The 12,767-nt window shown below is 33.2% G+C and overlaps 1 protein-coding gene across 2 annotated transcripts; it reads left to right on the top strand.

The window, feature by feature from the left end:
- The first annotated feature begins 2,559 nt into the window (after nucleotides 1-2,559).
- Nucleotides 2,560-12,350, top strand: LOC143046311 (D-erythrulose reductase-like). Of its 2 annotated transcripts, XM_076219413.1 has the most exons (9): nucleotides 2,560-2,604; nucleotides 2,976-3,127; nucleotides 4,146-4,243; nucleotides 5,038-5,192; nucleotides 5,653-5,695; nucleotides 7,906-8,070; nucleotides 11,310-11,418; nucleotides 12,076-12,168; nucleotides 12,230-12,350. In XM_076219413.1, the coding sequence occupies exons 2-9, from the start codon at nucleotides 3,076-3,078 to the stop codon at nucleotides 12,238-12,240; spliced, it is 726 nt and encodes a 241-aa protein (XP_076075528.1). In that variant the 5' UTR covers nucleotides 2,560-2,604; nucleotides 2,976-3,075; the 3' UTR covers nucleotides 12,241-12,350. The 2 variants fall into 2 exon arrangements, with proteins under 2 accessions (XP_076075528.1, XP_076075527.1); XM_076219412.1 differs by having other exon boundaries at nucleotides 12,076-12,350.
- Nucleotides 12,351-12,767: the final 417 nt, after the last annotated feature.

The following is a 12,767-nucleotide window of genomic DNA, read 5'->3' as shown; positions in this document are numbered from 1 at the left end:
ATGCTCAGGACCAGGCCTAATTTCATATCCGCTAATGCTCAGGACCAGTCTTATTGTGTATCCACTAATGTTCAGTACCAGCCTTATTGTGTAACTACTAATTCTCGAGACTAGTGTTATTGCCTATCCACTAAAGCTCACGACAAGCCTTATAATCTATCCACTAAAGCTCAGGACCAGCCTTATTGCGTATCCACTAATGTCCAGGACCATCCTTATTGCCTATTTGCTAATGCCCAGGACGAGCCTTATTGTGGATCCACTAATGCTCAGGACCAGCTTTATTGCCTATCCGCTAATGCTCAGGACGAGCCTTATTGCATTTCCGCTAATTCTCAGGACCAGTCTGATTGCGTATCCACTATTGGTGAAGTTGAAATCATCCCATCGTAAATTTTACGGACGCCATCACGAGTTGGTTGACCGTTATGGAATAACCGTTTCACAAATGATATCGGATATGTTCCTTACATGGTAACTACAATCCCCTTTCCTTTCATGAATGTGATTATTATTGCCTATGAACTAAAGCTCGGGACAAGCCTCATTGCGTATCCACAAATGCTTAGGACCAGGCCTTATTGTGTGTCCACTTATGTTCAGTACCAGCCTTATTGTGTAACTACTAATGTTCAGGATTAGTATAATTGCCTATCCACTAAAGCTCAGGACAAGCCTAATTGCGTATCTACTAATGCTCAGGACCAGGCCTTATTTCATATCCGCTAATGCTCAGGACCAGTCTTATTGTGTATCCACTAATATTCAGTACCAGCCTTATTGTGTAACAATAATGCTCAGGACTAGTGTTTTTGCCTATCCACTAAAGATCACGACAAGCCTTATAATATATCCACTAAAGCTCAGGACCAGCCTTAATGCTCAGGACTAGTGTTATCGCCTATCCACAAAAGCTGACGACAAGCCTTATAGTCTATCCACTAAAGCTCAGGACCAGCCTTATTGTGTATCAACTAATACTCAGGACCAGCCTTATTGCGTATCAACTAATGCTCAGGACCAGCCTTATTGCATTTCCGCTAATGCTCAGGACCAGTCTTACTGCGTATCAACTATTGGTGAAGTTGAAATCATACCATCGTTAATTTTACGGACGATATCACGAGTTGGTTGACCGTTATGGAATAACCGTTTCACAAATGATATCGGATATTTTCCTTACGTCGTAACTACAATCCCCTTCCCTTTCATGAATGTGGCCTACCGAATTAGACTATTTACCGGATTTGTTATCACATAAGCAACACGACGGGTGCCACATGTGGAGCAGGATCTGCTTACTCTTCCGGAGCACCTGAGATCATCCCTATTTTTTGGTGGGGTCCGTGTTGTTTATTCTTTAGTTTTCTATGTTGTGGCATGTGTGTTATTGTTTGTCTCTTTGTCTTTTTCGTTTTTAGCCATGGCGTTGTCAGTTTGTTTTAGATTTATGAGTTTGACTTTCCCTTTGGTATCTGTCGTTCCTCTTTTTCTACATTCTCCTAATACACTATCAATTGTACTATGAGCTGAATTGTTTTGACACGTTCAATTGCTATATGTTTTACTTTAATGACAATTAATGTGGTTTCAATTAAATAATTTTGTAAACGGTTCAGCGAATATGTTTTGTATTAGCGTTTGTTTTCCGTTGATCATATTTCTGTAAATGTGTCGTCAACCAATCCTAACCGTTTTGCTGAAGTTTTTTTTCCAAATTTAGAAGAATGTGCTCCTGAAATAAAGTCCATTGACCTCGCAAAAGAAAAAATAAAGAATACAGAAACAGGTAAAAGTTGTCCCTTCAAAATATATGTATCAATTATTTCCGGCCTGATGATTACGAATTTACAAAAAAATCTTGAGTATTGAATCGGACACACATATTTTTCCTTTTGACAGACAATCAAAGTTAAAGAAATGAATAGTTGATCTGTTTTAGAAATCCGAATACGTCAATGAAACTTCTATTTCACTAATGCGAGGCACAGTGAAACAACTCAGGCTGAGTATGAACAAACAAAACTTATTAGTACGACGAACCATTGTAGCGATCTCATTATTTATGTGCATAAATTAATCGAAATCGACATCAGTGAGTCAAATTTTTAGTTACTTTTTTTATTCTTCAAAATGTTTTCTCCGTTTAAAAGATCATCATAAAAGGAGATGTGAACAAGTGAAGAAATGGTCCCGAAGGATTTCTTTTTAATATAGATTAAAAGGAATTTAAGACATGCATCAATGCAATGACCATCCAGTGACACATTAACCTATGATTTAAATGTAGTATGCATATCTCAGAATTAAATTACAACACAATGTTATTATTAAAGATATCTATTTTCATGAAAGACTATATCAGTAAAGACACCCATGACCATGTTAATCTAAAGAATGATTAAAGTGCGAAAGGACTGATTTATCCAAATAAAGACTTTCAATGATCTTATCTTATAAATTTTAAAATAAAATAATCGTTTTATAGTTAATTAGTAGGCGACAAAAATACACGTTGTTTTCCGATTGTGGTAATTATAAAAAAAAGTTTGCCAATACTATTTACATGTGTGTTTCACGAACGTTATATCCGTATTCGACACGGTAATAATTATACGCATAATTATAATATATAGATAATGTTCTGTTTAAAATCAATTTTTATTTATTCATTTGTTCATTCATTTTGTATGAAGATTTAAATTAAAATAATACTACAATTTCAATGGGAAATTTATTTTATCACATCGCCTTTGTTTTTACATTTGTCCAGATAAAACTATTTAAGGCGATGATAGAAAAATAAACGTGTCGATTTAAACAGTTTTAAGAAAGAAGACCCTTTTCACAAATGATTTTTGTATAAGCGTCAATCAGTTAATATGAAGTACACACGAATCATGACAATTATTGTACTTAAATTCTTATTAAATCGTCAGACAACAAAGCATACATTTATTTAACCCTATATGTAGATAAAAGTGATAGGTTGCCTTGAGGTGAACAGACAGTGTGTTGAGGTCATCCCTTTCCTGTAGTTAAAAAGTGTGAAACAGTATACATTAATACTAGAACATGGCGATGCAATTTGATGGAAAGAGAGCTCTTGTTACCGGTGCTGGGAAAGGTAAGTGTATTTTGAACTTTATTGATGATGCTATAAATCGGAAATAAAACGTATAAAGTAATACAATGTAATAATTATATACAGGTTTCTCCTAACAAAAGCATTTGCTGTATCTTTTATTTAGTTCCGCTGCTGTTTTTGTGTATTTTAATATATATATTTGGGATGGGGATCGGTTAGGTCTACACTGGTAGCATGTTAAGTCATCGTTATTTTTTTAATAATGAACAACACTCACATGATAGTATAAGCTTAAAGCTCATCCCTTCCATGCTAAACAAACAGTCCGATGTATGAACAGAACAACAAAAGAAACATATATATATATATACAAAGCAAACAACAATCACCAAATTTCACACTCCTGACTTGCAATGGACAAAGACAATGTGCCGGAGATAATCATGCTTGCGACTGTTTAATTTTCAACTGATAAACTAATCGTGTTTTCCGGTCAAAAGTATCAATCCGGCAAATGATATAGTTTTAAAGACGCCATAAACAGTTAGGGAATGTCATGACCTTTTTCAATGCCAAAATGTAAGTATCAATAGTATACTGTAAAGCAACTAATTTACGAGAGCGATTTATTTTCGAGTGTTTCGCGAGTATAAAAATAACGCGAATATAAATTGTCGCTATGATGGAAGAATTATAAACTAACATAATGTAACTACATCCATCTATATTTATTCAATAAGACTGACGACAGGTTAAGTCCAAAAATAGAATCAAAGAAATAAGGAATGACGAAATTATAATTATTTTACTCAAAGTGTAGAACCAAATCTACGATCTATAACTTTACCACTCGGTAAAATTAATGTAAAGAACTGAACAAATTCTAGGATCTAAAATTACCATGTGTTTTATCATTAGTTAACAGGACACATGATTTTTGATTTGCTATGATAAATTTTTTATCCACAAATTTGAAATCTGATGTTTTGAAATTATTACCACTTCAGTAAAAACTTGCAAATAGATATGATATATTCTACTGTGATATAAATTATAGGATTTGGTCGAGCTATTGCGAAAAAGTTAGCAGAATGTGGAGCAGAAACATTTGCACTTAGTAGAACACAGGCTGATTTAGATAGTTTAAAATCGGAGGTAATTAGATAGATAAAAGATAGGTTATTAGAAATAGAATCAGAGTTAACTTAATATCAGTAGATAACGTATATGAATAAATTTTCTGAACTTGTTTGTTTTTATACTTAAAAAACAGAATTTTCCTAATACCCCAAACGACAAAAAACATCCAAAATATTTCGAAAAGTTGTATTAATCAGTCGTTTGGAAATACAGAAATTAGAAGAAAACCAGCCCATCTAATAAATCGTCTTGCACATCTTATAAACAAAACGAATCAATTCTATTAAATAAGAATATCTATCGGAAATCAGTGTTATTTCATAGTAATCAATATACGAACAATCTCTTGCGTTTATTTGTTCTGTATTCCTTTCATGTAATATCGTCATTTTTGTTTTATTTTTTAACGATGCCATACAAGCGGGAAGTTTGGCTAGCCATACAATCAGGTTCGAGCCACCATCCAATCTCAAACTGTCCTGTACCAAGTCAAGAATATGGTAGTTTTTATCAAACAGTCCGTTCCTATGCAGGTTGGAGTTTACTTTTGTTGTAGCTTAGAGTTTCTATAATTCCGTTGGTTATCTCTCATAGTCAAGGTGTTTTCATCAGTTTTGGATGTATTGTGGTTTGCTTAATCGTGAATTTTGACTATTTAACAGCGGTATACTAATGATATCTTTATTTAGGTACAAAACATGAACGTATTAAAACATAGGTCCGAAAGACTGGAATAAAACCAGAGAGGAACCTAATTAGATTGGACACATAAACCTTATGGTTAATAATACTGCTGTTCATTGTTTTAGGTACCAGACATCAAAGTTATCAACGTAGACCTACTAGATTGGGATAAAACCAGAGAGGAAGTCAGTAAAATCGGACACATAGACTTACTGGTCAACAATGCTGGTGTATCTGGGAAGTCATCATTCATCGATACTCCAAAAGAAAACATTGACATGTAAGATATTGAACTAAAGTTCACATACTATTGTAGATGCTAGTTTTATTCTTGTATTTCAAATCACTTTTTAAAATACGATGACGACTCAAGGTTGAGGAAATTAACGGTTTAAAGTTTTGGAATCGAAACACTGTTATTATAACATGAATAAGATGAGATGAATGACGTAGTTCGTTTCTGTGTGTTGCTTTGTCGTCTGCTTTTTAATATTGCTTTGGTGTTTCTGTTGTTACGTTGTTTTCTTCTTAAAGTTTGATGTGTTTCCCTCAATTGTAATTTGTAACCCGGATTTGTTTTCTCTCAGTCGATTTATGACTTGTCGATGGAAAGATGCATTAGCTTGAATAGTTCTTATGGTGGCGAGTTACCCCATGTATCGTACTAAATGTCTAGTATATACTAAATCCCATTGAAACTTTATAATTATCCGATCCTACTTTTCTAATTTTGATTACAGGATATTTGACGTCAACTTTAAAGGAACTTTCAACGTGTCTCAGGTAAATTTAACAGAGAACAATTAAGATCCATATTTGCCATAAAATGAAAATTTCTCTAATTGCTGAATATATTATCTATTCTTTCGTACGTTTTAGATTTAACCTTAATTTGAGAAAATTCTAAAATTTCAATAAAAGCTCGTTTATTTTATATGACTTTCCACATGCTTCATCAGTGTCAATGATTTGAATGATACATTTATCAAAAAAAAGTAAAATCACAAAAATACTGAACTCAGAGGAAAATCAATTCGGAAAGTCCATAATCACATGGCAAAATCAAATATCAAAACACATAAAAAACGGATGGACAAGAACTGTCATATTCCTGACTTGGTACAGGCATTTTCAAATGTAGCAAATGGTGGATTAAACCTGGTTTTATAGTACTAACCCTCTCACTTTGATGACAGCCGCATCACATTCCGTTATATTTACAATGATTCGTTAAACTAAACAGACACAATAAATAAAATAGTCAAAATATGGGTACAGCAGTCATCATCGTGTAACAATTTTAAAAGGAACAATTTAACAGAACACAAAAACATCTATCTACAAACACATTCATTGATTCGCGTGTCTGACGTCAGAAAATTATATACGTCACATATATTTGTCGTTCAATGTACATACAAACAATTTTAATTTCAAATAGACAATATTAGCATACAGGGTTAAAACGTCAAAAGTATGTAAGAATAAATTTCAGAAATAGACCGAGATTCAAAATAGTCCAAAAGTTATATATATCAATTTAGGTTTGTAATTGATATCAAAATATTTTGCTTAATTCAAAATTTGCCTGGTGGGGTTTATAGATATAGGAAAAATGTGATATGAGTGCCAATGAGACAGCTCTCCGTCCAAGTAACAAATGATAAAGATAAATTATTATAGGTACGGCCTTCAACACGGCACTATGGCTCACAACGAACAGCAAGCTAAAAAGGACCCAACAATTTCTAGTGTAAATAAAGGCAACAGTAGTATACCGCTGTTCAAAACTCATAAATCCATGGACAAAAAACAAAATCATTCAAACGGGAAAACCAGCGGTCAAATTATAATCTATATAAATACGAAAAATCAAGAATCACTTATAAACCACATAAACAGACGACAACCACTAAGCGTCAGATTCCTGACTTAGGACAGGTGCAAACAATTGCAGCGAGATTAAACGTTTTGATGGTACCAAATCTTCTTCCTTTTCTGAAACAATAGTATAACATCACAACATAGAACGACACACTATAAAATAACAATTGGAATGACCCAAAAAAACGTAGTAGATAAAGGCAACAGTAGAATACCACTGTAAAAACAAATCCGGGCTACAAACTAAAACAGAGAGAAACACATCAAATATAAGAGGAGAACAACGACACATCGGAAACACAACACTAAAATGTAACACACACAGAAACAAACAAAAATATAACAATGGCCATTTTTCTGACTTGGTAGAGGACATTTTAATGAAAAGAAACTGGTGGGTTGAACCTGGATTTGTGGCTAACAGAACCGCCCGCTTTTATGGCAATAATGACATTACATGACAGGACTACAATACATATAAATGGGAGAACATCTAGGACAGAGAAACACACAAATAATAGCTATCAAATGGTACCAGGCGTATAATTTAATACGGCAGAAGTGCGTTTCGTCTACACAAGACTACTCAGTGACGCTCAGATCAAACAAGTTCGAAAGCCAAAACAAGAACAAAGTTGAAGAGCATAAAAACAAAAGTTCCTCAAGTACCACAAAATTAGTCTGTTTTGTTAAAGTCCTGTCGGTTTTTACAAAAGTAACTTAATAGTTTATCTACTTCTTTAAAAAAAAAATTATACTGGAAAGTCAATTATTCAAAGCCTGATGTTTTAAGATTTTGTAAAAGACAAGCACTGGACTTACAACGGCGATTTATATGATTAGTTTGTTAAACAGAAAGCATTTATGTAACTGATAAGATTTGTTACCTCATGACTGATGGTTTACAAATATAGAGTATGTTAATGATTTGTGCAACTAGTTAAAACATGTAAAATGTAATTAGTTTGTCATCATGGAAGTTTTCATACAACTTTTTGTTACCAATAAAAATTACGAAGACATCTCGAAGTTGAATTTACACAGATTTTAAAATTTAATGTTTGAAAGCAGACGATCTATTTTTAGATGGAATATTATGATCATTGTAGGTTATTGCTAAGAAAATGATAGACAGTGGAAAAGGTGGAAGTATAGTTAACTTGTCCAGTATCTTGTCTGAAAAGGCAATAGCTGACGGATGTGTCTATTCTACAACAAAATCAGCTATTGATATGTTAACTAAATGTATGGCATTAGAACTAGGACCTCATAATGTAGGTAACACAATCAGCTATTGATATGTTAACTAAATGTTTGGCATTAGAACTAGGACCTCATAATGTAGGTAACACAATCAGCTGTTGATATGTTAACTAAATGTATGGCATTAGAACTAGGACCTCATAATGAAGTAAACAAACTGAACTATAGTTTTGTTAACTAAATGTATGTCATTAGCACTAGGACCTCATAATGTAAGTAACAAAATCAGCTTTTGTTATGTTAACTAAATGTATGGCATTAGAACTAGGACCTCATAATGAAGTTAACAAAATCAACTATAGTTATGTTAACTAAATGTATGTCATTAGAACTAGGACCTCATAATATAGGTAACAAAATCAGCTATTGATATCTATAATACTAAAATTACGAGGTCCAATTTGTCAGCCGTTATCGGGTAAAAACGACAAATCAAAGAATTCAACTCTATATATAACTAATATAGGACAATGGTGTAGATTAAAAATTACACCACTCCAGACCCCTTTGTTTTCCACATAATTAATATTGCCAATAATTAACAAGTTCCGGGTCTAATCCGATACCGATACCAATAGTATATTCACCTGTTAGCTATTACCTTATCTGTACGTTCCGCATTTGACAGGCGCACCACCAAACGGTGTATTTAGGATTTTGCTATATACACGGGTCATAATCAAAGGGTTGACACTACTAAATTCAATCATTGTCAAATTGTTCCCTATTGTAGCTTTATTCAGCAACCAGCAAGACTTTCTAAGATAACTAATATAGGACAATGCTGTTGATTAAAAAATACCCCATTCCTGGATAGCCTGGACCTTTTGTTTTCCAAATAATTAATATTTCCAATAATTGATAAGTTCCAGGTCGACGGGTTCAAACAGAAAGATTAGAAAGCAGAGAAAACTGTGTATCTTATAATCGACATGACTTTATCAGATGACAATACCAATCACTAAAATAAGGCTTAGGCATAGTTATATACTTTAATTCAGTCACGGACCCGCGATATTATCACGGCTGTGTACTTGTGTTAACTAAATGTATGGCATTAGAACTAGGACCTCATAATGTAAGTAACAAAATCATCTATAGTTATGTTAACTAAATGTATGTCATTAGAACTAGGACCTTATAATGTAGGTAACAAAATTAGCTATTGATATGTTAACTAAATGTGTGTCATTAGAACTAGGACCTCATAATGTAAGTAATAAAATCAGCTATTGTTATGTTAACTAAATGTATGTCATTAGAACTAGGACCTCATAATGTAGGTAACAAAATCAGCTATTGATATGTTAACTAAATGTATGTCATTAGAACTAGGACCCCATAATGTTGGTATAGCTCATTTATACTGATGAATTAGTCATTAAGGAACCTACTGAAAAGGGTATTAATCGTTCTGCTCACGCATGGACTTTGTTTGATTTGTTTATCTAATATTTGTTTATCATTTAATACCAAGAAACTGCATTCCATTCTGAAACATCTGAGTTCAATCGGATTTTGATGTAGAAATGTGTTGCATAATTTTGAGTCTGGAAAGTAGTGTGTATAAAATGTTATTCCTATTTCCTTTTGGTCATGGTGTTATCAGTGTTTTGTTTGTGAAATATTGTTGATCGTCTGATGTCCTTTTGTTCAAATCTGTGTTTAGTGTTGGGTGGAATAAAAATCGTCTAAAATGCTTTGGTTCATGGTGTTATCTGTGTAGTTATGAGTGAAATATTGTTTCCTCTTATTTCCTATTGAGTATAGTCTTATCTGGGTTGTTTTTCTAATTTAAAAAAGATTGTATATTACATAAGCTGTATGGCTTTGGAATACTAGTAAAGTATTATTATTATCATTATTCTTTGACTCACAATTTTATATTGTCACTTGGTGTGAGTCTTGTGTAGAAAAATCCCGAGTCTTGCGTCTTTAATAATAAGCCTGGTACCTTTGATACTATTAACACCGGTGGGAGGATGCCACTGCTGTTGGATAATTCGTCGCCGAGGGTATTACCAGCCTCGTAGTCAGCACTTCGATGATGAGGGTATCACCAGCCCAGTAGTCAACACTTCGATGTTGACATGGATATCAAATATATATATAAAAAAAGACGATGTGGTATAATTGCCAATGAGACAACTCTCCACAATAGACTAAAATGACACAGAAATTAACAACTATAGGTAACCTTACGGCTTTATACAATGAGCAATGCCCATACCGCAGTCAGCTATAAAAGGCCCCGATATTACAATGTAAAACATTTCAAACGAGAAAACTAACGGCTTATTGATGTCCTAATCTTGGACAGTGGTATAACAGTATATAATAAAAACGAACTATACAAATTAATTGAAAAAAGGCTTAACTCATCAGATGGACAAAAGTACAAATAGACGTGGCCGGGTATTGAACATCTCAACAACAACAAAAAAATCAAGGTACAGAATTGAGAATACTCTCCGTTAACTAACAGCTAGCTATGGTCATTTTTACACCTTTGGTGTTAGATAGGTCAAATATCTTAATAATCGTTTTTATAAATTTCCTTTTACAAAAGTATGAATTTTTCGAAATTCTAATGATTTTCTTATCCCAGGCATTATTTACCTTAGCTGTAATTGGCACAACGTTTTTGAATTTTTGGTCCTCAATGCTCTTCAACTTTGTACTTATTTTGATCTGCGCGTAACTAATGAGTCTTGTGTAGACGAAACACGCGTCTGGCGTATCAAATTATAAGCCTGGTACCTTTGATAACGATTGCTAACGTCTCTCCTTTCAAATAACAAAATGTATTCAAAATATTATGTATATTGCCTGACTCTGTTTTCAGCCACTGGAACAAATACTTGTTTTTTTTTAAATAAGCAAGTTATTAATTTTAGTAAGCGACAAATAAAGGCAACAGTAGTATACAGCTGTTCAAACTCATAAATCCATGGACAAAAAAACAAAATCGGGATAACAAACTAAAACTGAGGGAAACGCATTAAATATATGGAGAACAACGACACAACACTACAATGTAACACACACAGAAACGGATTAAGCATCAGACAAAATCCCACGAGAATAACAAATATAACATCAAAACCAAATGCATGAATTTGGGATAGACAAGTACCGTGACACGTCTTATCGCAATGTGAATTTACACTCAAAAATAAGAGAAAAGTCTTAAAGTTCTTGCATATTTAAATTGTTTTGTTATGATATACTGTTTTGTTTGTTTCTTAAGATAAGAGTGAATTCAGTTAATCCTACTGTGGTGTGGACGGATTTGACGCTGAAATACAAAGACGAATTAATGCCACTGCTTGCATTGACACCAATGGGAAGATTCCCAGGTAAAAATAAATACGATCAATCCCATTATGGTGTAGACGAAACGTACAAGACGACAAGATATGTCATTCAGTTTCTAGTAAATATTTATCATAAAAGAAATCATCTGGAGACGCAGTTATGCTTTGTAGAAACACTGTCATATGTTTCGACGGCAGCACCATTGTATTGCTTTCATCAATAATCACAATCCAAAAGGCGAAGAAGGCCATCAAAGGCTCTAGCATGGCAAAACTAATTAAAAAATGAACAATTTATCCGAAAATAAACCGGCCATATTAACTTTAAAAAAAGAAGAAACAAAAACGGGAACCAAATGCAACATTTAAGTTGCTGAATTCTAAATGGACCGATATTAAGAATGGTCAAGGGTTTAACAATAATAAACTTATCCTAACTTAACTTAAACTTACATCGGACAATGATGTAACATCAGGACAAAGAACAAAGAACCGATTTATAAATCAACTACACCGAATATAAAAATTATATTTCCAAGATTGAATTACCAATAGATTCACACACAAAGACATAAGTGTAACAATATCATAACCCGTCAAAAACGCATTATGTACCAAATATATTGTACCCAAGATCAAACCACTGTCTTTTTGTCCACTTTTTCTGTATTAATGTCGTGTTTAATAACTTTTTTTCAGAGATAGAAGACGTAGTTAATGCCGTAGTGTTTTTACTGAGTGACCAGAGTGGAATGATTTCTGGTGAATGTCTCCGACTTGATGGAGGATTAGGTGTACATTGACTACTGATTACATGAATGTCTCCGAGTTGATTATGCTGATGGAGGATGAGGTGTACATTGACTACTGATCACGTGTATTCACGTATCAAATTAATGCTTCAAATTAACATGTCACATACATAGATCCTGTAATGCTAAATCTTAATCACAAATAAAATTAATTGAAATCCAGTTATTCTGTAATGAAAAAATATATAAATAGATACATATATCGGTTTCAATTCTGTTAAGATATACAATTAAATTTTCTATAGGAACTCTCTTTGCGACTAAAACTGTGACACTTTTACTATGAAGTGTCATGAAAAATAATATACCAGAACGGAAAGTTTATAAGGCACTACTATTTTATTCAAGGTTCAAAGTATAGGGCTGTGTGGCATTTTTTCAACATGTATGTGCCCTAAACCTCTTAGAGTTTAAACTTACACTAAAATTCTGCACTACTCTTACCTCTATTTTTGGACCTCCCAAGAATGCAAATTTAGGCGCTGCCATGTTTTTCTATACTGGTTACATTCCAAAGTGATGTCTCTATAGATGAAACACATAGATTATAAATAAGAACCAGTACGTTAATAAATTAAC

The sequence above is a fragment of the Mytilus galloprovincialis genome, chromosome 9 (assembly GCF_965363235.1).
Source record: "Mytilus galloprovincialis chromosome 9, xbMytGall1.hap1.1, whole genome shotgun sequence".
Classification (NCBI taxonomy): Eukaryota; Metazoa; Mollusca; class Bivalvia; order Mytilida; family Mytilidae; genus Mytilus; species Mytilus galloprovincialis.
The sequence above is the reverse complement of the archived record's forward strand: the minus strand, read 5'-3'. Positions and strand labels throughout refer to the sequence as shown.